The sequence below is a fragment of the Gadus chalcogrammus genome, chromosome 18 (assembly GCF_026213295.1).
Source record: "Gadus chalcogrammus isolate NIFS_2021 chromosome 18, NIFS_Gcha_1.0, whole genome shotgun sequence".
NCBI classification, from domain to species: domain Eukaryota; kingdom Metazoa; phylum Chordata; class Actinopteri; order Gadiformes; family Gadidae; genus Gadus; species Gadus chalcogrammus.
The window spans coordinates 5,306,453-5,330,910 of record NC_079429.1 but is presented as its reverse complement, the minus strand read 5'-3'; the positions used below and the strand labels follow the sequence as shown (position 1 = coordinate 5,330,910).

Here is a 24,458-nt window from a genome sequence, read left to right as displayed (position 1 = left end):
GTGCAGGCTTCAAACCAAGGGAAGTTTAGCCTTGGCAGGAGCTAGAATGATTCCATTTCATTACAGGGAAGTCTTAAATTTAAGCACACACACACTAGTACCACATTTGTCAAGTAGTTCGCCCCCACACAAATGCCATTACTGAAGATCACAGCGCTGCCTTTATCCAATCCACTTTACGTATCACAATTTACGTTAAGTGGATTATCTTGTTGCTGTACAAGATAACACCAAGAAACACCACAGAAGCACACTAAAAGATGAGGCTCAATAGCATAAAAGATACCTAAATAGAATCCAATAAATAAAATCCACTGCCCACATAACACATCAACACACTACCTGGAGTTAAAAGCCAGAGTAAAGGTGAGTTTTAAGATGGGACCTAAGAGACAGCGAAGGGGCTTGTCCCAAGTCACAACTCCCAGGTTCTGCTTACACAACCAGTCAAATGGGAAATAAATGCATCAAGTACAGATTGCTTGGTCCAGATTTACAAACCACCCCTCAAATAAAGACATTGTACAGTATAAATTAAAAGTTTTTATTATCAAGGCATACATTCATTATAGTCAGTTTGTTGTCCATTATGCTGTAGTCCAGTTAAAACATTATTCAGAGCGGCTAAATCGTTGGCACCCAAAGCAGCCCCGACTGCTCTGGGGTCAGTTCCTGATGATGCCTCGGCGTTCACCTGATCCGACTCTCGGCTTACTGTTGGGTTTAAAGAAGTGAAAACATCCGTCCATGAAACAGAATTTGCATATTAATAATAGTCAAAGCAACTTGAACCACCTCACCTTCTTTAACATCCTTATAATTTGAGATCGCCTTAAGCAATTGTAGTCCAACGGCCTTATAGCGTTTCCTGCAACCTTTGCTTAGCGATGTTTGTGAAACATCTGAAATAAAAGATTATTAGCAACTAAAATAGTGCACAAAATATTGTGGAAATCTTTATTATGAATGGCTTCCATTTCCCTCACTTTGATTGTCATGAATGGGCATCATGGAGTTGTTGCTTTGACTCGAAGCAAGCTTCCCAGAGATGTCGGAGGCCAGTTTGTGGTCGTCAGAGGCTTGAGTCACGTTGTTAGAGGCAAAGGGATCAGATGCTTGAGTCCCGTTGTTAGAGCCCAGGGGGTCAGAGGCATGAGTCCTGTTGTTAGAGGCCAGGGGGTCAGAGGCTTGAGTCACGTTGTTAGAGGCAAAGGGATCAGATGCTTGAGTCCCGTTGTTAGAGGCCAGGGGGTCAGAGGCATGAGTCCCGTTGTTAGAGGCCAGGGGGTCAGAGGCTTGAGTCCCGTTGTTAGAGGCCAGGGGGTCAGAGGCTTGAGTCCCGTTGTTAGAGGCCAGGGGGTCAGAGGCTTGAGTCACGTTGTTAGAGGCCAGGGGGGCTGTAGTACCGTGGGCATAGGCTTGGGTCACGTTGTTGGAGGCCAGGGGGTAAGAGGCTTGAGTCCCGTTAGAGGCCAGGGGGTCAGAGGCTTGAGTCCCGTTGTTGGAGGCCAGGGGGTCAGAGGCATGAGTCCTGTTGTTAGAGGCCAGGGGGTCAGAGGCATGAGTCCTGTTGTTAGAGGCCAGGGGGTCAGAGGCTTGAGTCACGTTGTTAGAGGCCAGGGGGTCAGAGCCTTGAGTCCCGTTGTTAGAGGCCAGGGGGTCAGAGCCTTGAGTCCCGTTGTTAGAGGCCAGGGGGTCAGAGGCTTGAGTCCCGTTGTTGGAGGCAAGGGGGTCAGAGGCTTGAGTCCCGTTGTTGGAGGCAAGGGGGTCAGAGGCTTGAGTCCCGTTGTTGGAGGCCAGGGGGTCAGAGGCTTGAGTGACGTTAGAGGCCAGGGGGTAAGAGGCTTGGGTCCCGTTAGAGGCCAGGGGGTCAGAGGCTTGGGTCACGTTAGAGGCCAGGGGGTCAGAGGCTTGAGTCCCGTTGTTAGAGGCCAGGGGGTCAGAGGCTTGAGTCCCGTTGTTAGTGGCCAGGGGGTCAGAGGCTTGAGTCCCGTTGTTAGAGGCCAGGGGGTCAGAGGCTTGAGTCCCGTTGTTGGAGGCCAGGGAGTCAGAGGATTGAGTCCCGTTGTTGGAGGCCAGGGGGTCAGAGGATTGAGTCCCGTTGTTGGAGGCCAGGGGGTCAGAGCCTTGAGTCATGTTGTTGGAGGCCAGGGGGTCAGAGGCTTGAGTCCCGTTAGAGGACAGGGGGTCAGAGGCTTGAGTCCCGTTAGAGGACAGGGGGTCAGAGGCTTGAGTCATGTTGTTAGAGCCCAGGGGGTCAGAGGCTTTAGTCCCGTTGTTAGAGGCCAGGGGGTCAGAGGCTTGAGTCCCGTTAGAGGCCAGGGGGTCAGAGGATTGAGTCCCGTTGTTGGAGGCCAAGGGGTCAGAGGATTGAGTCCCGTTGTTGGAGGCCAGGGGGTCAGAGGATTGAGTCCCGTTGTTGGAGGCCAGGGGGTCAGAGCCTTGAGTCCCGTTGTTGGAGGCCAGGGGGTCAGAGCCTTGAGTCCCGTTAGAGGCCAGGGGGCAAAAGGCTTGAGTCCCGTTAGAGGCCAGGGGGTCAGAGGCTTGAGTCACGTTAGAGGCCAGGGGGTCAGAGGCTTGAGTCTCGTTGTTAGAGGCCAGGGGGTCAGATGCTTGAGTCCCGTTGTTAGAGGCCAGGGGGTCAGAGGCTTGAGTCCCGTTGTTAGAGGCCAGGGGGTCAGAGGCTTGAGTCCCGTTGTTAGAGGCCAGGGGGTCAGAGGCTTGAGTCCCGTTGTTACAGGCCAGGGGGTCAGAGGCTTGAGTCCCGTTGTTACAGGCCAGGGGGTCAGAGGCTTGAGTCCCGTTGTTACAGGCCAGGGGGTCAGAGGCTTGGGTAACGTTAGAAGCCAGGGGGTCAGAGGCCTGTGTCACGTTGTTAGAGGCCAAAGGGTCAGAGGCCTGAGTCACGTTGTTAGAGGCCAATGGGTCAGAGGCTTGGGTCACGTTAGAGGCCAAAGGGTCAGAGGCTTGAGTCCCGTTGGAGGCCAAAGGGTCAGAGGCTTGAGTCCCGTTGGAGGCCAAAGGGTCAGAGGCTTGAGTCCCGTTGGAGGCCAAAGGGTCAGAGGCTTGAGTCACGTTAGAGGCCAAAGGGTCAGAGGCTTGAGTCACGTTAGAGGCCAAAGGGTCAGAGGCTTGAGTCACGTTAGAGGCCAGGGTGTAAGAGGCTTGAGTCATGTTAGCGGCCAGGGGGTAAGAGGCTTGCGTTACATTGTTAGAGGCCAGGGGGTCAGAGCCTTGAGTCCCGTTGTTAGAGGCCAGGGGGTCAGAGCCTTGAGTCCCGTTGTTAGAGGCCAGGGGGTCAGAGCCTTGAGTCCCGTTGTTAGAGGCCAGGGGGTCAGAGGCTTGAGTCACGTTAGAGGCCAGGGGGTCAGAGGCTTGAGTCCCGTTGTTAGAGGCCAGGGGGTCAGAGGCTTGAGTCATGTTGTTAGAGGCCAGGGGGTCAGAGGCTTGGGTCACGTTGTTAGAGGCCAGGGGGTCAGAGGCTTGGGTCACGTTGTTAGAGGCCAGGGGGTCAGAGGCTTGAGTCACGTTGTTAGAGGCCAAGGGGTCAGAGGCTTGAGTCCCGTTAGAGGACAGGGGGTCAGAGGCTTGGGTCACGTTAGAAGCCAGGGGGTCAGAGGCTTGTGTCACGTTGTTAGAGGCCAAAGGGTCAGAGGCTTGAGTCACGTTGTTAGAGGCCAAAGGGTCAGAGGCTTGAGTCACGTTAGAGGCCAAAGGGTCAGAGGCTTGAGTCACGTTAGAGGCAAAAGGGTCAGAGGCTTGAGTCCCGTTAGAGGCCAGGGGGTCAGAGGCTTGAGTCACGTTAGAGGCCAGGGGGTCAGAGGCTTGAGTCACGTTAGAGGCCAGGGGGTCAGAGGCTTGAGTCACGTTAAAGGCCAGGGGGACAGAGGCTTGAGTCACGTTAGAGGCCTGGGGGTCAGAGGCTTGAGTCCCGTTGTTAGAGGCCAGGGGGTCAGAGGCTTGAGTCACGTTAGAGGCCAGGGGGTCAGAGGCTTGAGTCCCGTTGTTAGAGGCCAGGGGGTCAGAGGCTTGAGTCCCGTTGTTAGAGGCCAGGGGGTCAGAGGCTTGAGTCCCGTTGTTAGCGGCCAGGGGGTCAGAGGCTTGAGTCCCATTGTTAGCGGCCAGGGGGTCAGAGGCTTGAGTCATGTTGTTAGCGGCCAGGGGGTCAGAGGCTTGAGTCATGTTGTTCGAGGCCAGGGGGTCAGAGGCTTGAGTCACGTTGTTCGAGGCCAGGGGGTCAGAGGCCAGGGGGGCTGTGGTCACGTGGTCATAGGCCCTAGCTTTTGCGGCAGACTTGAGGTATTCTGTTCAGTTGAAACAGAAAATAGAGTTACAACATTTCATTGAATGCTAGTTACAGCTACAGACAACCTTGAGCGAGCATACCTTCTATAATATAGTGGTCTTGATACAGGGCCTCAATTAGTTGTTGCATTTCAATGACTTCAGCTAGGTCATTTTGTGGAACATCTGAAAATCAAACCATCAAGTCAACTACTCAGACTGAAGGACAGTCAAATATATACATTGCCTTTTCATCCCTTACTTCCCAGGCCGATCTCATCTTTGGATCTCCCGTTGGTCCCTCCAAGGGAGGCGCAAGAGACTAAAAACAATTACAGGGCAACATTTAGCACATAGCGGCGTTTAGCATGTAGTGCCATTTTGCGTATAGAATATAGAATAATTTTGCATGGATGAAGATTTGGCATACAGCATCATTTAACATATGGCACCATTAAGAATAATGTACCATTTAACACTAGCATTATAGCATAAAGCATCACTTAGCATATAGCACCATAGACTAGAGCAGTGGTTCCCAAACTGTGTGCCGCGGCACACTGGTGTGCCGTGAGGCAAGTCCAAGTGTGCCGTGGGATTTTGTGACAAGCCTACTGCAATATAGTATACAACTATACAAAAATAATTATTTTAATTTACTATATACTACTTTGAATGCACTCAATCCATAATACAGAGGCAAACTCTTTCTCTAAAAACTATTTAAAAAATCCTCAAAGAGGATCCCACATTTCGCTGTTCGCGCAGTTGCGCAGGTGGGAATTTAATTTAGACTGTGACACATCAAAGCCAATGAGCGCGCTATATATGCCGAACACCTTCAGACCTTAAAAGAGAGGTTTGAGCGCTATTTTCCACGTGTGGCGGACATAGAGGACAATGACTGGATCCGAGACCCATTCAACCAGGAGTCCGAGTCCTCAAACGAGAAGCTCACTATGAAGGAGAGAGACGAGAGCGCAGAGCTCCGTGCGGACCGCACGCTGAAACTGAAATTTAGTGAGCTCACACTCGATCAGTTTTGGTTGGTTTGTGCATCAGAATATCCAACCATCTCCCACCACGCTATCGACCAACTTCTTCATTTCCCCACCACCTACCGGTGTGAGTTGGCGTTCTCCACTCTTGTTTACATGAAGAACAAGACCAGGTCACGGCTCTCTGTTGAGCAGGACTTGCGAGTGGCCCTCTCCTCCGTGCCACCAAGGATTAAAAAAATCTGTGAGCCCCGACAGGCACATGTGTCCCACTGATTTGTTAGTAGGCAGAATATTTACAAAAAAAGCCTGATTCTAAATGTTAGTTATAATTTGTGGGTCAGATTCAGGACCATGCAGCTTTCTCATGGACAGTTCTCTGCTGAATTTCTGTTTCCTTTGCCTCACCTGTCTGGTTGAAATGGGTGTTTGATTAAGCCCAATTTGATAAAGTTTGATAAAGTTTTATAATGATAAGTATTTTGTTGATAAATATTTCATGAGTAGAATAGTTGTCTTTGTCACATCTTATTTGGCATTAGTAAATAATTATAAACTTAACAGATAAACAGATGATATTAGTGATAACACGTGTTATAAGGCTATTTTGCACAATAGGTGTGCCTTGAAATTTTTATTTGTCCTTTGGTGTGCCTTGGGCACAAAAAGTTTGGGAACCACTGGACTAGAGCAATGTTGCATTCAGCACCATTTAGCATACACCACTTTAACATATTGCAACCTTTAGCATACAGCACCATTAGCATGCTCCACTTTAACACGTAGCCCCATTTAGCATATAGCCCCATTTAGCATGTAGCCCCATTTAGCATGTGTCACCATTTAGCATGTGGCACCATTTAGCATACAGCACTATTTAGCTTACAGCGACCATTGAGATTTCACTAATGGACCATGCATTTAGCACAACTGCTCACCGCCAATGAAAGTAAAAAAATGCTACTAAATATAAGCTCAATCACAGACCTAAAGACAAATGGATACTAAGCTTAAAGTTTCCTCAAGTAAATTAATCAGTCCGCTACAATGTACTTTACCTTCGGTCATCCAAATTGCTATGACGAAAGCAGCTCCCACACAAAACCTGCCCATGGCCATTGCATTTGCTGTACCTACAGACATGCAGCACTGATTTCTTGCAGGCTCTTTATTGCTTGTCTATCTGGTACAAGACAGGTTGCCAATTTACAATCAGCTGTAATTACCTGCTGTGGTCACTGGTCACCTGACTTGTAGTGTCTTTGATTCAATATGTTGGATATTTCTGCCTCTTCCTTTGTTGTAAAATTCAGTGTATTTTGTTAATGAGTACTCCTGTATATCAAGGGTTACATATATTCTAGTTAAATTGGCACATGAGACTACTTAAAAAAGATAACCCAGTGTTTCTGTGAAGAAAATATACCATGAACAAGAATATCCTTCAGTTGACAATTGAATCCACTGCAGCCTGGTTCCTTAGGCCTGCTGCTGAGTGGGAATATCATTTAGAATATTTAGACATGGCTATTATCTAGGCTCATGAAGAGAGTGTATGGCATGCGTCTGTGTAGTTATCCCAAAATATTAAAAGCCTTCTTAGAAAGGTATGCTTCTCTGTTTGGCCTGTTGTTTCCTACAAATCAATCACACCACCCTATTTCGACACCCTCAACACCCTCTTCCTAACTTCTGACCATTCCATCTTCCCTGGGCAGGAGTCAACGCTGGTGAGGGTTCCCAGCTTCAAGGAGATTCCAGTGGACATGACGCCCAATCTGCAGGAGCGTCTCAACGGGATCACAGAGGTCCTTTCCCGCATATCAAAGCTGGTGACGGAAGACCTGGAGAAGGCTGTGAGCACTGTGGTCGGCCTGGACAAACAAGGTAGGTGGAGTTCTCCTGACAACCAGAGTAGTGATCAACCGATATATCGGCCGGCCGACATTTGACTTCTTCTCCGATTTTTTATCTTTCTTTTATTTTTTTGCCTTGATTTACAGATGGACAGTTCAATAAATGGTAATTTTTTTAATTTTGACTAGTAACATTTGTCATTTTTATGATGTAAATTGCCCTAAAAAATCCTAATCGGTCGATCCCTGCACCAGACGCCCCATTATTCAGAAGGAGCGCTCCAGGTTAAAGGGTTGAACCACCCAATCATATGTGTTGCTGCATCAAGTGTAAACGTTTAGAGAAGCTTTTCTCAAATGCTTTTCTCAAATGCTAGGGGTACTGCAAGTACTGCAGGGGGTACACAAAAGATTAAGGAAAAACTAATTATTTTTGTTTTCCCCCTTGGAAGTTTCAATTCTGAAAGCTAGACTGTAGAAATTCAAGAAAAATGGACACGTGGTTGAAATTTAAATTCTTGAAAAATAAAGGGCATCCAGAACAGGAGTATTGCACACTTTTAGTGTTCATGTAAACACTGCGAATAGAATGCACATACATTATCAATACATCATAAAAATTCCCCCAAAAATGTTTTGTGCCGGTAAAGGGGGTACTGAAAAAATATCTTAGAGGAGGTAGACTAGTAGAAAAGGTTAGAGAACCATTCAATCCCCGTGCTCTCTCTCTCTCAGGTTCCCCCCAGGACAAGCTCCCTGTCCTGGCCGTGGTTCCCAGCCCGGCCGCTCGATGCCACCCTGGAGGGAAGGAGGGCCTCAACGTAAGTCCGGTGTGGACCCCACATGCTCCCTCACGCATCACATCCAAACACAGGACCATGCAGTTTCAGCATACGTTTGGTACACACATATATAGATCCATATCTATATATAGATGTCTGTGTGTATATAGATGGATAGATAAATCTATGCCTTTATGTATTTATATACATTTGTGTATTGTATTTTATCCTTTTTTTTTTTTCTTCTCTTCTTTGTTGTGGAGCACCTGGGGGAGCACACACACCCCCAGGTCTTTATTGCAGTGGCTGGCTGAAGACTGGCCCCATCGGGGTCATTGCCATCACCATAAACAACAGCTTCGACAGAGCACACAGCGTCGTGGAGGACGTCACCTCACCTCTGGCTGCCTGGACGTGACCTCTGCCAAGCCTGGATCCACGGGGATCCCCCTGCTGGACAAGAGAGGTACTGCTCTCCGTCTAGTATCTGGTGTAATGCAGGGATGAGAGATTTCTCACTTGCTAAATAAATAATCCTATTTCACTCTATAATCATTTAAGTTAGCAATGGGGTTTGTCGTTTTAACATAGAAACATAATAAGCAGCTATCAGGTGTTTCTAATGCCGTTGATGAGACCAGTCATTTGCAGATCCCTAATTAACTTGATGAGCTGCACCTGTTTTCGCCCTTATTATTGCAGCTCTGTCTTGTCGTTAGGAATCGTTTGGCTCATTTCTTCGATTGTTGGGTTCGGGAACATTTGATCAGAGAGGTTTTATGGAATATCTAAGTTGAATTGATTACATGTATTATGGCAGTGTCTCACACACTCGAACATCTCGGTGCCTCTTCACACCGTCACCAATAATGTGTCGCTTGGTTATTCTGGAAGTGTTGGTCAACACGCACCAAGATGGCGGGCTTGAACCTCCAGGGCCCCGTTTCCCGATATCGATGGATCTTCGCTCGTAAGATGGTTCGAAAGATGGATCTTTCGAACCATCGATACTTTCTTTGGAGCGTTTCCCGAAACTCCTCTTAACGTGAACGCTCATTCGCTGCACTCACGACGATCGTAGGATTGTACCTGTCCACTGACATGGGCTATGACGCAGGGGGAGACGCAGGAATGTCGGAGAAAATGGGGTTAAAAAGGGTTAAAATATCTCCCCACCAAGGCCAACCGCAGAGTAGCCTACGAAAGAATAGATTGCAATAATATGAATGCTAAAGATATTAAAACACAATTGATTAAGCCTAGGCCGACATATATATCAGTCCTAATCCTGAGCGCCAATCGGGAGGTGGAAGTTGCGCTAGATGCCTTCACAAGTCCAGCGGAGGGCTCCAGTTTTCGCCGGGCAAGTCATGCGCTGTGCTATGTGTGACAGCTATGTTGCACAAAATTGCAGCTAAGGCTGGGGTAGCTTTGGTTGAACCGGAGGACATTGAAGACGATGACGACGAGGAAGATCGGTGTGAGGACCATAGGGTGAGGACGGCCTCCCTCATAACTACGCGGCTGGTTTTCATGCACGTCGAAGAGTGATTGAGACTTTTTTTTAACCCCCTCCACCCTCCCACATGTCACTAAACATTCCCGTCAACGTGACCAATCCCCACCATATCCCAGCCTTTTGCCTGCTCCTTTGCATTTTTTTTAATATATTTTTATAATTAATATTTTTATTATTTTATTTATTTATTTTTACATTATTTTATGCTACGTTTTATGAGTAGCCTATGTCAGTCTGCACAAATCCCCCCCACTTTCTCTCACACATTTTAAGTGCCCTGCCTGCTCAAACATTTCCTGGACTGTCTCCCTCAAACTAAGAACATAATGGCCCACATTAGGCTCAGACGCACGTGATACACCATTACCAATGTGTTATAATAAAACGCATCCAATACTAGGAATGTCCGCTGGTTAGGCTATAGTAGGCTAACGAGGCTCTTAGCGTCCTACGAGTACCCTGGAGCACTCGTTAGCTACTCGTGACACGTGAGTGTTTAAGACGTTCGTCACCAAAGATGCTTTCGGGAAACGGTGTGAAAACTGTACGATGCTCGTACGACCCACTCTGCGATCCACTTAGGCTAAAGATGTTTTCGTGAAACGGGGCCCAGGTCAAATGATCTAATCTCTCCTGTGTGATTGGTTGCAGGCGTGAAGCCGGTGTCCTTCTCGGACTGGGAGAAGATCAACCAGGAGGAGAGGAGGAGGGGCGCGGCCCAGGGGAAACCCCGGGAGAAGCTTCTGGACGTAGAGGAGACCGCCCGGACCTGAACCCCAAAGTTACCTTCTATTTCTGAAGACTCTTTCATAACGTGGAGAACCATCGCAATGGAGATTCAACACAGTTTACCACAAGAATAAGATGGCATGAAACCATGGACTGTGTTGTAATGCAGACCAAAATAAGACAGTCAATACAAAAAAAACTATTTATTATATTAACATGTCGTCCAGCGGTAGCTCCAGATGTGTTTGTCTGTGGGGCTCAGTAGATGCCGTAGGTGTGCTCCTTGCCCTCACGGTAGCGGTCCAGGTAGCGGAGCGGCTGCCTGTGGGGGAACTTGACCTGCGCCGGGTGGTACACGGGGGGCCGCACAAACTCAAACACCGGCTCCTTCATGTCTGCAGGAAGAAGAACACCAGTGGACAGTTTAATGTTAATGGATATATCCTCCAAACATCACAATTGTACTCTTTTTAAATAATAAAATTCAATTTTAATTTAATGTTTTTTCATGTTTAACAGGATTTATTCACATGAAGGTATTCTGAACAAACCTTACAGCTATACACTCAAATGGAAGATTATGGTAAACATAAAATGACGAAACTAGGATCCTTGAAAAAAAAATGGCCCGTAGCGGATATGCAAAAGAATATGGTTTGAAATGTGCTCTAAAACCCATTCCTTCATGTAAATGCTAACTTAAAAGGTGACCTATTATACCACCAGGTGTGAGTTTGATTAGCCATTACAAGCAGCACTCACCCCTGGTGGTGATATATGTCCCCTTTAAGGGTTACAGGGATCTTTAAGTTCTCCGTCACTGCAGGAGTGCAGAGAAATCTGGTGAATCTCAGGCTACGTTTACATGATGACGGTCTGAACAGAAGACGGAAAAGTAGCGTTGCGTCTTCACTTTTTATTCCGCGTTTAGACAAGCGTTTTCGGAAGGAAATCTGCGTGCATACTGTGACGCTAAAGTGTGTGGATTTCGATTGGGTATGCATGTCAGGCAGCTAGGTGGCGCTGTGATACACCATCACCATGTCTGAGCGCATGCGTAGAATCTTCCTTCTCTTATCTGCGCCACGAAAACCAAAACATAATTACAGATTCTCTGTTCATTAATACCATCTGTACATATCCTGTACATTTCGTGCAAAGACTCCTGTAAGTTTATTAGAGCTGCCAGAGCAGCTTGACGGTCCGACGCATGGAAATAATCCAACATGTTTGTTATTTCCCTGTACTGGCGCTGTATGTGACGTAAACGCATACGCGACGTGAGCAGATCTGAGCAGAGTTCTGCGTCTTGGCAGTGTAGACGGAAACGCTACGGCGGAGCGTGTTCAAGTTTTCCCACTCTGGAGAGGGTGGTTTCAGATTTTGCGTTTTTAAGCCCCACAGACACAGTCACCGTCTAAACGAAAGGCACTTCCAATAAAATATTTGGTAGTTTTTACCCGCAAGCGTCCTCATGTAAACGGGGCCTCAAAGGGAGCCCTGCTTTTTGAGGGTGGGCGGGGTTTGGTACGCAAACAAGGAGAAAGAAAAGAGCCAACATGCCAGGCGCTGCAACGTCCCGTTTCCAGAGGTGCTTACCAAGCGTGTTGTGGAAGGTGTTGGTGACCGACTCGTCCCACTGGCTCTGGAAGAAGCCCAGACCGGCTGGGGTCATGGAGTCCTGGTGCTTCCTGTAGAAGTCCACCGTCTTGAAGGTGCGATCGGTTAGAGAGTGGCTGTGCATGGGGGAGGGGGGGGAATACTTAAAAATAGTACTTGGCATTGTGTAGCGTCTTATCCTAGCTATCTTTGTTGTATACGGGGAATGGGTAACCTAGTAATTGTTAGTGCTTGACTCTATGAACATCCTTACTGTACCGACAGCTATAAATTGTTCTTTCTATTTCTTCTGACAAATGTACTTATTGCAAGTCACTTTGGATAAAAGCGTCTGATAAATGCCCTAAATGTAATACGTTGACACATTAAAGAGCTCTGCAGTCCTTTCATCTGCACCAAGTCCTTATCCAAGGCTTGAAATACTATATTTTCAAGCCCTATTTGGACTCCTCATGAATACATGGCCTTTTGATTCATATTTTGACAGCGGCTTAACCATCGAAAATATAGTATACTGACGAACCCCCCATATTATTCCAAAATAGCGTTGGTTCTAAAAATGAACCAGGGCCTTCGGTACGGCTCGGCCCCCGTCTCCCTGCTCACCACGGAGAGGTCCTGGCGTCCTCGCTGAAGTCCACGAGGCCCTGCTGCTGGAAGAGGACGAAGACGTAGCGGTGGAAGCCCGTGCCCTTGGCGGGGAAGGGGGGCAGGTAACCACAGAGCTCCTGCCCCAACTGCACCTGGCCCCCCGGGATGTTACCCCTGCAAAGACGGGGAACCATAGACTGTCAGACATAAGAGTCCTGCAAAGACCGGGAACCACAGACTGTCAGACATACGGGTCCTTCAAAGACGGGAACAACAGACTGTCAGACATACGGGTCCTGCAAAGACCGGGAACCATAGACGGTCAGACATACGGGTCCTTCAAAGACGGGAACCACAGACTGTCAGACATGTAGTGCAGGATCCGGGACGTCACCCGTTGGTTTACACACAGCCGCTATAATGCCAGAGCTTTCCCGTTATGGGCGCCAGTGTGGTGGAGATAATGGGATATAGATATGATCCTTATTGGGCCCGTAGAGGGCAGAGATTGATCGGCCCGCCAGGCAGTGGTCTATGGCCAAAAGCTCATCAATATTAAATCCTTAATTATTTTAGATAAAATAAAACAGTCAAACGGAACCTCTCAAAATCAAGAATATGGAGCTTAACTTCCAACTGAACACAGAAAGACATTAATTTCTATATATCACGAGAATTAAATCTAGTGAGTGGTCTATGCGATAAATAGCTAAATAAACTCAAAAGGATCAAATACTTAGTTTCATATCATGTTGATGTGCTGAAACACTCACACGAGCCAGTGTACGTATTCTGCCTCGTTGTCAAGGAGATGCTCATCTGGAATAAACGGGGGGGGGGGGGGGGGGGGGGGAACAAGAACTTGGTTATAGAATACACAGGGGACCCATATATTTAACACAGCTGGTCAAATAGGCCAATGGCTTGCTCAAGGGGGGGGGGGGTTAAAGTCTCGTGTCACATGGAGAATTTGCAAAATTACTCTTATGCATTGGAATATGTATTTCTTCTGATTTTGTGTCCGACTTTCTGAATAAATAATCTTCCTTAGCTCCACCCCTGTTAGATAACCTCCATCCCCAGTTCAGACATGTTGCTTCCATCAGTGGATTAAACACTGGGGCAGGGTTGTCATCTAAAGAAACAGTCATACGGAGCCCTTCACTGGCTGCTCCGCCCGCCGTGCGAGTGTGAAGGGGGCGGGGCCCCAGCTCACCTGGGCAGGTAAGCAGCAGCGTCCACAGGGAGCCCTCCTCCGCCTCGAAGCCGACCTGAGGAGCCAGCGAGGCCTGCAGCACACAGCCGGCCCCCGCCAGGGGCCAGACAGGGTTAACTTCTGGACAGATGCCCTCCCAGACATTGATTACCAATTTTGAAAAGAAGCCCCATTACATTTTGAATTACTGTGTCCAAAGCATGTTAATTATGTCAGGAAATGTGCTTAATCTGTTACTTCCCTGCCGACCGTAACGCCGATATCCAAATTGGTTTATCAAGTCCATAGATACACAAACAAATTCGGACATGTCAGATCATCATCCTTGAAATGCCTGGAGTGGTTGTTAATCCCATTCCTGTTCCCATATCCTCCCGGTCTACACCCTAAATCATTCCCAATAAAGTAAACCACAATCCAGAGAAGAGGCGCGTAGAGAGACGAATGGGTCATCTCTTAAAAACAACATGGGGAACGATCTACTTTCACAAGAACATGACAATCTTTAAACTTACGTCAGTCGGTGTGAGGCAGTTCCCATAATGCACTCTGTGGCTGTTCTCCTGGCTATAGCTGATGCCCAGGGAGACGTGAGGCAGGAAGAAGGCCTTGGGGAAGAGGTCTCTGAAGACGCCGTAGTGGTCCGCCAGCCGCTGGATCTGAAACGGGCCCGAGCTCCTCTCCCAGCCCTCCTGCACGCGGTCCAAGGGGATCTTGACTGTCGGCAAGACAAGGATCAGGAGTAAAGAAGTGCTCACGAGCATTAAGGCTTAGGATCCCCCTCTTAGATGTTTTTAAACCCCTTTTTATTTATTTTTAACAACAATGCTTTTAACCTGTAACCCATTGAGATCTACGGATGAAAAGGGCTCCATAAATAAAATGTATTATCATGCGGAAGAATTAATGCATACGCGTACAAACTGCAACGGTTATCTCCAAATGTGCTCTCAGGTCAAAAGCCAGAGCATCACATTGGACTCGACATTAATTTATACTGCAATATAAGAATAATACATTATGGATATATATAATCATAATCATTTACTTCTTGTTTGGCTGTGTTTACATGCAAAAACAGCCACTGTTGCTGACATCATGCAGGGTAAAGGGGGTCAATATCAGTATAGGTGTATGAACAATGCGTGTCGACCGGGAGACCATATCACTGAGGGTGTGCTCACAGGTGCGCAGACGGGTGGCCTGCTCCAGCGCGATGTTCTTCTTGTTGTCCTTCACGATCTGCCGTCGCTCTCTCACTTCTGCGATCCTGGAGGTCCGATAGCGTGGCAGTCCGATGTTCACCCGCTCAGCCCCTGAGGAACAACACAACACTCCCGTCAAAGTCGGGACTCTGATGATACGGTGACACAGGACTTCATTGTGGTATATACATCATGAGGGCATGCATTGAAAATATCTGCTACAATAAATATTAGTCTTTCTAGCTTCATGAATTGTGAGTTGTTTTTTTAAATACCAATCGACCACGGTAGAATGGTTTTCAGACTAATTTATACGTTTCCAATGGAGGAGTAGATTAACTTATCAAGACCAGGCCACGTTAAAGTGAATAGTATGAATTTACTCTTTAAGAACTTGAACTAGTGACATTGAGCAGATGCGTCATCAATATCCACTACGGGTCGGGTCTCCTACCATGTTCAGGATCCCGATCCTCGACATGTTTTCTGTAGGTTTTCCACCAAACGGACGTGTTCTTTTCTTCCTCGGCTTTCTTCAAGTAGCGCGTGTAGCTGCGGTATTTCTCAAGAGACTCCAGGTTTTCACTCTCGACCTCGTCATTGGGCATCGGACCGAGCGGGGGGGTCCAGCGACAAACACGGGCTGTGTTGGACCAGCAGATGAATTAGGTCAGGGGTCAGAAAAACACAAAGTGAACACTCAAAACACAACATCACTACAGAGCAGGGTTGACAGGACCCTTCAGCAGGGCCAAAGCACTTAGTTTTCCCACATGGGAGATGAACTAAAGAAGGCCGATGAAATCACTCAGGGTTTTACTGACTGTGTGTCTTCATCTGTCAGGCTACTAAAAAATGTTAGTGAAAGAACGCCTCATCACATTACAAAACATACGGTAACCTTCACAGGCTACGAAGCACCAAGCGGGGTCACAACAGACCACCAGCTGTTTACATTTAGCAGACGCTATTATCCACAGCGACTATCAACCATTCATACACACATTAACACACCGACGGCGGTGTCACCCCTGCAAGGCGACTGCAAGTTCGTCGCGAGCAGTTAGGGTGAGCTGTCTGGCTCAGGGACACCTCGACACTCCGCAAGGAGGAGCCGGGGATCGAGCTAGCAACCCGCTATACCTCCTGAGCCTAGCCAACGCTGCCTGAGCTTATTCAAATTGCCGTCACACGTGTCACATGAAACACATTTATTCAAACCGTTAACTCGAAACAAAACATCCGGTAGCCGCAATCCTAACCTGAATTCCGAAACGTCCTGACATTGTTGCCTGCTAAGTCCGTCCCTGCTCGCAGCACCGAGGAGCACACCATGCGCAGCGCCATCTTCGATCCCCTTCTCCTGCAGTCAGCGGTGGCAGTGACGTCAGTCGTTCGCGCCATACGTAACGCGTGCCTATGACGTCACCAACGAACCCGCCTCCCCGGACACTCCTCCGTTGTGCCCAGATGATGGACGTGTTGACCTGGTAGGAACCTCTCGGTATCGATGTTGTTGAATGTGTAACCAGTCACACGTTTATGAACGCGTGATAACACGTGAATGTGTGTTTATGTTTTGAGTTGTGCGCCAGGGAAGCCATGCCGTTAATATAGGCTAGCTATGCTATCGTTAGCCAGCCTTCCAGCTGGCTGAAGTTAGTATTGTGTGTTAGCTAGCGGTGCCCTCACCAGTCCTAACCAGCTGGTCCACAGTCTGGGACTAAACTATGACTTATTATCCATAAGCATGTCCAGTCATGTCAGTGTGGGGAAAAGCCCCCCTTTAATCAATCCACGTCTCTGTAATAAACTGAGTATGCAGGCAGTAGTAATAACTACATGAAAAACTGGAATGTGTCAACATTTTAAAAAATAACGTTTATTTCAGATACAACTCGGGATCAAGATGGAGAGTCAGAATCCAAATTTAACCTGCATTATTTGCTTCGACACGTTCCGGGTTCCTGTGACCATCTCCTGTGGTCACACCTTCTGTGAGAAATGCATCACTCGTCACTGGGACACCCAGAGCAAGTCCGACGTCCCCGCTCAGTGTCCCATCTGCAGCAAGAAGTTCCCCATCAGGCCCATCCTGAACCGCAACGTGAACCTCGCCGTCATGACGGAGGCAGCGAACAGCCCTAGCAGCACTGGCGGAGAGCCGGTTAGCAGGGATGGAGGGGGCGCGACAGCTATACTGTGTCATCTGCACAACATGCCCCTGGTGTATTACTGCAAGGAGGACAAAATGGGAGTTTGCATCAAGTGTGGAGTATCAAACTGTAATTCCCACCAGAAGGTGTTGTTGGAGACGGAGCGGGAGACCCAAGGGGTACTGACATCCTTACAAACATGCATTATAAACACATCTTTGATGGATCTTGGAACTGCATTTTAAAGCTTTCTTCCTGGTAATTAAGACACCGCAATGCATTTCACGTTATTCCCATGTGCTCTCTAACAGTTGTTGCTGAAGAGCAAGAGTGCAGAGGTGGAAAAACTCATCAAAGAAAATGACAGGAGTATTGGCGTACTGACGGAAAACATTGAAAAAGCCAAGGTATTGTGGCATACATATTATCACCGCTACATACATTGGGTTTGGAATTGTTTTTATCGTTGAGGTATTACATTCACATTTACATTTAGGGCATTTAGCAGATCCTCGTCTTATCCAAAGTGACTTACAATTAAGTACATTTGTCAGAAGAAAGAGAAACAACAATATATAGAAACAACATATCGCTGTCGGTACAGTAAGGATGTTCATAGAACCAAGTGGGAAGCACTAACAATTGCTAGATTAACCAATTCCCTGTATACAACAGAAATAGCTAGGATAAGATGCTACACAATGCTAACTACTTTTTGTAAAGTGCCAGGAGTTACATTATACAATAAGTGCGTAAGGGGGGTTTGACTCCTAGCCAAAAGGGTTCTGAAATCAAATCCCAATATCTGCTTGCTGCCTGCTGTCATCCGTGAACAGCTGCCTGCTCCTTGATGACATGTACCCCCCGCCCCCCCCAATCTGTAGGTATCTCTCAAGCAGACTTCCATCTGGTTGGACTCCAAATTCTGCAGCCTCAAGGAAGCGCTAGACGAGAAGCAGGAAACCACGAACCGCTTCATCGAGCGGAAGAACCTGGGCGACCTTGCCCAGGCTGAGGCGCGGCTCACCCAGCTGCGCGAGAGGGCCCAGGAGCTACGACAGAGCCAGCACCGCATCGAGGAGCTGCATCATCTCCCCGATTCAGAGCTCATCAAGGTTTGGGTTTCTACTCCAGTACCATAAAATTAAAGGCGGGACTTGGATTATTTTAAAGGTAATTTTCCTTTCCCAACTGTTAGTAGGAAATGCAGGTTTAAACTAAACCGTATTTTATCATTTTGGGACCAGGGGAAAAATGCAGGGAACATTTGAAATATGGTCTAGTATTGTGCAGAACCCTCCATCCCTGATCTGCAATGTAATCCTTGGTTGATGCGGCACAATTAGGCTGCATCAATGTTGGACCCATAAAAGTGCTGTTTTTTTTTACACTGATCGGCTCAGAATATATTCAAACATTATGGAAATGATCACTGGAGAAAGAAACATGCCTTTACCGTCGCATGGTCACGGATTTGTCATGGTGATACAATTCGAGATTAGGCAGCATATACCAGTAGTTAAAATTTTGTTTTCCTCCCAAGTGCAGGCTTCAAACCAAGGCAAGTTTAGCCTTAGCAGGAGCTAGAATGATTCCATTGCATTATATTTAAGGGAAATCTTCCATTTAAGCATACACTAGTAATATTACATTTAATTTAGAGGCGCCTTTCAAGACACCCAAGGTCACCTTACAGAGCATATAGTCATCATTCAAAACCATGTAAAACAGACTAGGAATAAAAGGAAAACAGTATCACATTTGTCTAGTTTCCCCCCACACAAATGCCATTAATGAAGATCACAGCGCTGGCTTCATCCAATCCACTTTATATATAGCACAATTTAAAAGTGCTGTGATATGATTAGAAACACTAAAAACCACAGAAGCACAACAGATGAGGCTTTATAGGATAAAAGTAAAATAACTAGAATCCAATAAATAAAATCCACTGCCCACATAACACATAACACATCAACACGCTACCTGGAGTTATAAGCCAGAGTAAAGGTGAGTTTTAAGATGGGACCTAAGAGACAGTGAAGGGGCTTGTCCCAAGTCACAACACCCAGGTTCTGCTTACACAACCAAATGGGAAATAAGTGCATCAAGTACAGATTGCTTGGTCCAGATTTACAAACCACCCCTCAAATAAAAACATTGTACAGTATCAATTAAAAGTTTTTATTATCAAGGCATACATTCGTTATAGTCAGTTTCTTGTCCATTATGCTGTTGTCCAGTTAAAACATTATTCAGAGCGGCTAAATCGATGGCATCCAAAGCAGCCCCGACTGCTTTGGGGTCAGTTCCTGATGATGCCTCGGCGTTCACCTGATCCGACTCTCGGCTTACTGTTGGGTTTAAAGAAGTGAAAACATCCGTCCATGAAACAGAATTTACATTTTAATAATAGTCAAAGCAACTTGAACCATCTCACCTTCTTTAACATCCTTGTAATTTGAGATCGCCTTAAGCAATTGTAGTCCAACGGCCTTATAGTGTTTCCTGCAACCTTTGCTTAGCGATGTTTGTGAAACATCTGAAACAAAAGATTGTTAGCAACTAAAATAGTGCACAAAATATTGTGCACATCTCTTCATTATAAATGGCTTCAATTTCCCTCACTTTGATTGTGATGAATGGGCATCATGGAGTTGTTGCTTTGACTGGAAGCAAGCTTCTCAGAGATGTCGGAGGCCAGTTTGTGGTTGTCAGAGGCTTGAGTCACGTTGATAGAGGCCAAGGGGTCAGAGGCTTGAGTCACGTTGTTAGAGGCCAGGGGGTCAGAGGCTTGAGTTACGTTGTTAGCGGCCAGGGGGTCAGAGGCTTGAGTCCCGTTGTTAGCGGCCAGGGGGTCAGAGGCTTGAGTCCCGTTAGAGGCCAGGGGGTCAGAGGCTTGAGTCCCGTTAAAAGCCAGGGGGTCAGAGGCTTGCGTTACATTGTTAGAGGCCAGGGGGTCAGAGGCTTGAGTCACGTTGTTAGAGGCCAGGGGGTCAGAGGCTTGAGTCACGTTGTTAGAGGCCGAAGGGTCAGAGGCTTGAGTCACGTTGTTAGAGGCCAAAGGGTCAGAGGCTTGAGTCCCGTTGTTAGCGGCCAGGGGGTCGGAGGCTTGAGTCACGTTGTTAGAAGCCGGGGGGTCAGAGGCTTGAGTCACATGGGCAGAGGCTTGAGTCACATTGTTAGAGGCCGGGGGGTCAGAGGCTTGAGTCACATGGGCAGAGGCTTGAGTCACATTGTTAGAGGCCAGGGGGTCAGAGGCTTGAGTCCCGTTGTTAGCGGCCAGGGGGTCAGAGGCTTGAGTCCCGTTGGAGGCCAGGGGGTCAGAGGCTTGAGTCCCGTTAAAAGCCAGGGGGTCAGAGGCTTGAGTCCCGTTAAAAGCCAGGGGGTCAGAGGCTTGAGTCCCGTTAAAAGCCAGGGGGTCAGAGGCTTGAGTCCCGTTAAAAGCCAGGGGGTCAGAGGCTTGAGTCCCGTTAAAAGCCAGGGGGTCAGAGGCTTGAGTCACGTTGTTAGAGGCCAGGGGGTCAGAGGCTTGAGTCACATGGGCAGAGGCTTGAGTCACGTTGTTAGAGGCCAAAGGGTCAGAGGCTTGAGTCCCGTTGTTAGAGTCCAAAGGGTCAGAGGCTTGAGTCCCGTTGTTAGCGGCCAAAGGGTCAGAGGCTTGAGTCCCGTTGTTAGCGGCCAGGTGGTCGGAGGCTTGAGTCCCGTTAAAAGCCAGGGGGTCAGAGGCTTGAGTCCCGTTGTTAGAGGCCAGGGGGTCAGAGGCTTGAGTCACGTTGTTAGAGGCCAGGGGGTCAGAGGCTTGCGTCACGTTGTTAGAGGCCAGGGGGTCAGAGGCTTGCGTCACGTTGTTAGAGGCCAGGGGGTCAGAGGCTTGCGTTAAGTTGTTAGAGGCCAGGGGGTCAGAGGCTTGAGTCACGTTGTTAGAGGCCAGGGGGTCAGCGGCTTGAGTCACGTTGTTAGAGGCCAGGGGGTCAGAGGCTTGAGTCACGTTGTTAGAGGCCAGGGGGTCAGAGGCTTGAGTCACGTTGTTAGAGGCCAGGGGGTCAGAGGCTTGAGTCACGTTGTTAGCGGCCAGGGGGTCGGAGGCTTTTGTCCCGTTAAAAGCCAGGGGGTCAGAGGCTTGAGTCCCGTTAAAAGCCAGGGGGTCAGAGGCTTCCGTTACATTGTTAGAGGCCAGGGGGTCAGAGGCTTGAGTCACGTTGTTAGAGGCCAGGGGGTCCGAGGCTTGAGTCTCGTTGTTAGAGGCCAGGGGGTCCGAGGCTTGAGTCCCATTGTTAGCGGCCAGGGGGTCAGAGGCTTGAGTCCCGTTGTTAGCGGCCAGGGGGTCAGAGGCTTGAGTCCCGTTGTTAGCGGCCAGGGGGTCAGAGGCTTGAGTCCCGTTGTTAGCGGCCAGGGGGTCAGAGGCTTGAGTCCCGTTGTTAGAGGCCAGGGGGTCAGAGGCTTGAGTCCCGTTAGAGGCCAGGGGGTCAGAGGCTTGAGTCCCGTTAGAGGCCAGGGGGTCAGAGGCTTGAGTCCCGTTAAAAGCCAGGGGGTCAGAGGCTTGCGTTACATTGTTAGAGGCCAGGGGATCAGAGGCTTGAGTCACATGGGCAGAGGCTCGAGTCCCGTTGTTAGCGGCCAGGGGGTCAGAGGCTTGAGTCACGTTGTCAGAGGCTTGAGTCACGTTAGAGGCCAGGGGGTCAGAGGCTTGAGTCACGTTAGAGGCCAGGGGGTCAGAGGCTTGAGTCCCGTTGTTAGCGGCCAGGGGGTCGGAGGCTTGAGTCCCGTTGTTAGCGGCCAGGGGGTCGGAGGCTTGAGTCCCGTTAAAAGCCAGGGGGTCAGAGGCTTGAGTCACGTTGTTAGAGGCCAGGGGGTCAGAGGCTTGAGTCCCGTTGTTAGCGGCCAGGGGGTCAGAGGCTTGAGTCCCGTTGTTAGCGGCCAGGGGGTCAGAGGCTTGAGTCCCGTTGTTAGCGGCCAGGGGGTCAGAGGCTTGAGTCCCGTTGTTAGCGGCCAGGGGGTCAGAGGCTTGAGTCCCGTTGTTAGCGGCCAGGGGGTCAGAGGCTTGAGTCCCGTTGTTAGCGGCCAGGGGGTCAGAGGCTTGAGTCCCGTTGTTAGCGGCCAGGGGGTCAGAGGCTTGAGTCCCGTTGTTAGAGGCCAGGGGGTCAGAGGCTTGAGTCCCGTTGTTAGAGGCCAGGGGGTCAGAGGCTTGAGTCCCGTTGTTAGCGGCCAGGGGGTCAGAGGCTTGAGTCCCGTTGTTAGCGGCCAGGGGGTCAGAGGCTTGAGTCCCGTTGTTAGAGGCCAGGGGGTCAGAGGCTTGAGTCACGTTGTTAGAGGCCAGGGGGTCAGAGGCTTGAGTCACGTTGTTAGAGGCCAGGGGGTCAGAGGCTTGAGTCCCGTTGTTAGCGGCCAGGGGGTCAGAGGCTTGAGTCCCGTTGTTAGCGGCCAGGGGGTCAGAGGCTTGAGTCCCGTTGTTAGCGGCCAGGGGGTCAGAGGCTTGAGTCCCGTTGTTAGCGGCCAGGGGGTCAGAGGCTTGAGTCCCGTTGTTAGCGGCCAGGGGGTCAGAGGCTTGAGTCCCGTTGTTAGCGGCCAGGGGGTCAGAGGCTTGAGTCCCGTTGTTAGCGGCCAGGGGGTCAGAGGCTTGAGTCCCGTTGTTAGCGGCCAGGGGGTCAGAGGCTTGAGTCCCGTTGTTAGCGGCCAGGGGGTCAGAGGCTTGAGTCCCGTTGTTAGCGGCCAGGGGGTCAGAGGCTTGAGTCACGTTGTTAGCGGCCAGGGGGTCAGAGGCTTGAGTCCCGTTGTTAGAGGCCAGGGGGTCAGAGGCTTGAGTCCCGTTGTTAGAGGCCAGGGGGTCAGAGGCTTGAGTCCCGTTGTTAGAGGCCAGGGGGTCAGAGGCTTGAGTCCCGTTGTTAGAGGCCAGGGGGTCAGAGGCTTGAGTCCCGTTGTTAGAGGCCAGGGGGTCAGAGGCTTGAGTCCCGTTGTTAGAGGCCGGGGGGGCTGTGGTGACGTGGTCATAGGCCCTAGCTTTTGCGGCAGACTTGAGGTATTCTGTTCAGTTGAAACAGAAAATAGAGTTACAACATTTCATTGAATGCTAGAGTTACAGCTACAGACATCCTGGAGTGAGGCGTGAGCATACCTTCTATAATATAGTGGTCTTGATACAGGGCCTCAATTAGTTGTTGCATTTTAATGACATCAGCTAGGTCATTTTGTGGAACATCTGAAAATCAAACCATCAAGTCAACTACTCAGACTGAAGGAGACAGTCAAATATATACATTGCCTTTTCATCCCTTACTTCCCAGGCCGATCTCATCTCCGGATCTCCCGTTGGTCCCTCCAAATGGGGCGCAAGAGACTAAAAACAATTACAGGGCAACATTTAGCACATAGCGGCGTTTAGCATGTGGTTTCATTTTGCGTATAGAATATAGCATCATTTAGCATGGAGGAAGATTTGGCATGCAGCATCATTTAACGCTTAGCACCATTAAGGATAATGTACCATTTAACACTAGCATCATAGCATAAAACATCAGTGAGCATATAGCACCATAGACTATAGCAATGTTAGCATTTAGCAATATTTGGCATACAGCACCATTTAGCATACACTACTTTAACATGTTGCAACCTTTAGCATAGCACCATTTAGTGTATAGCCACCTCAAACACACTCCACTTTAACATGTAGCCCCATTTAGCATATAGCCCCATTTAGCATATAGCCCCATTTAGCACCATTTAGCATGTAGCATTATTTAGCTTACAGCGACCATTGAGATTTCACAAATGGACCTCGCATTTAGCACAACTGCTCACCGCCAATGAAAGTAAAAAAATACTAAATTTAAGCTCAATCACAGACCTAAAGACAAATTGATACTAAGCCTAAAGTTTCCTCAAGTAAATAAATCAGTCCTCTACAATGTACTTTACCTTCGGTCATCCAAATTGCTACGACGAAAGCAGCTCCTACACAAAACCTGTGCATGGCCATTGCATTTGCTGTACCTTCAGACATGCAGCAATGATTTCTTGCAGGCTTTTTATTGCTTGTCTATCTGGTACAAGACAGGTTGCCAATTTCCAATCAGCTGTAATTACCTGCTGTGGTCACCTGACTTGTAGTGTCTTTGATTCAATATGTTGGATATTTCTGCCTCTTCCTATGTTGTCAATTTCAGTGTATTTTGTTAATGAGTACTCCTGTATATCAAGGGTTGCAGACATTCTAGTTAAATTGGCACATGAGACTACTTAAAAAAGATAACCCAGTGTTTCTCTGAAGAAAATATACCATGAAGAATAATATCTTTCAGTTGACAATTGAATCCACTGCAGCCTGGTTCCTTAGGCCTGCTGCTGAGTGGGAATATCATTTAGAATATTTAGACATGGCTATTATCTAGGCTCATGAAGAGAGTGTATGGCATGCGTCTGTGTAGTTATCCCAAAATATTAAAAGCCTTCTTAGAAAGGTATGCTTCTCTGTTTGGCCTGTTGTTTCCTACAAATCAATC

The 24,458-nt window shown here is 48.4% G+C and overlaps 4 protein-coding genes across 6 annotated transcripts in view; 2 read left to right on the top strand and 2 right to left on the bottom strand.

The window, feature by feature from the left end:
• Positions 1-534: 534 nt before the first annotated feature.
• On the bottom strand, positions 535-23,952 carry LOC130371110 (uncharacterized). Of its 2 annotated transcripts, none has more exons than XM_056576759.1 (6): positions 23,875-23,952; positions 4,547-4,606; positions 4,387-4,470; positions 987-4,304; positions 801-902; positions 535-714 (listed from the first exon to the last, which is right to left on the bottom strand). In XM_056576759.1, the coding sequence occupies exons 1-6, from the start codon at positions 23,933-23,935 to the stop codon at positions 551-553; spliced, it is 3,789 nt and encodes a 1,262-aa protein (XP_056432734.1). In that variant the 5' UTR covers positions 23,936-23,952; the 3' UTR covers positions 535-550. The 2 variants fall into 2 exon arrangements, with proteins under 2 accessions (XP_056432734.1, XP_056432733.1); XM_056576758.1 differs by lacking the exon at positions 23,875-23,952 and adding an exon at positions 6,341-6,433.
• LOC130371115 (NADPH:adrenodoxin oxidoreductase, mitochondrial-like) lies at positions 6,549-10,666 on the top strand. Of its 2 annotated transcripts, XM_056576763.1 has the most exons (6): positions 6,549-6,889; positions 7,001-7,169; positions 7,286-7,304; positions 7,874-7,959; positions 8,184-8,386; positions 10,091-10,627. In XM_056576763.1, exons 3-6 carry the CDS (start codon positions 7,302-7,304, stop codon positions 10,210-10,212), a joined length of 414 nt encoding a protein of 137 aa, XP_056432738.1. In that variant the 5' UTR covers positions 6,549-6,889; positions 7,001-7,169; positions 7,286-7,301; the 3' UTR covers positions 10,213-10,627. The 2 variants fall into 2 exon arrangements, 1 of the variants encoding a protein (XP_056432738.1); XR_008893127.1 differs by lacking the exon at positions 7,286-7,304 and having other exon boundaries at positions 10,091-10,666.
• mrpl38 (mitochondrial ribosomal protein L38) lies at positions 10,357-16,195 on the bottom strand. The gene is made up of 9 exons (XM_056576761.1): positions 16,063-16,195; positions 15,255-15,443; positions 14,780-14,911; positions 14,111-14,313; positions 13,596-13,668; positions 13,153-13,198; positions 12,395-12,553; positions 11,768-11,904; positions 10,357-10,563 (listed from the first exon to the last, which is right to left on the bottom strand). The coding sequence occupies exons 1-9, from the start codon at positions 16,145-16,147 to the stop codon at positions 10,427-10,429; spliced, it is 1,161 nt and encodes a 386-aa protein (XP_056432736.1). The 5' UTR covers positions 16,148-16,195; the 3' UTR covers positions 10,357-10,426.
• trim65 (tripartite motif containing 65) overlaps positions 16,237-24,458 on the top strand; it is a 15,835-nt gene continuing 7,613 nt past the window's right edge. The window contains exons 1-4 of the mRNA XM_056576760.1: positions 16,237-16,290; positions 16,692-17,135; positions 17,268-17,363; positions 17,841-18,071. Of these exons, the coding sequence (XP_056432735.1) occupies positions 16,710-17,135; positions 17,268-17,363; positions 17,841-18,071 (753 nt within the window). The 5' untranslated portion in view covers positions 16,237-16,290; positions 16,692-16,709. The remainder of the gene's footprint in view (positions 16,291-16,691; positions 17,136-17,267; positions 17,364-17,840; positions 18,072-24,458) is intronic.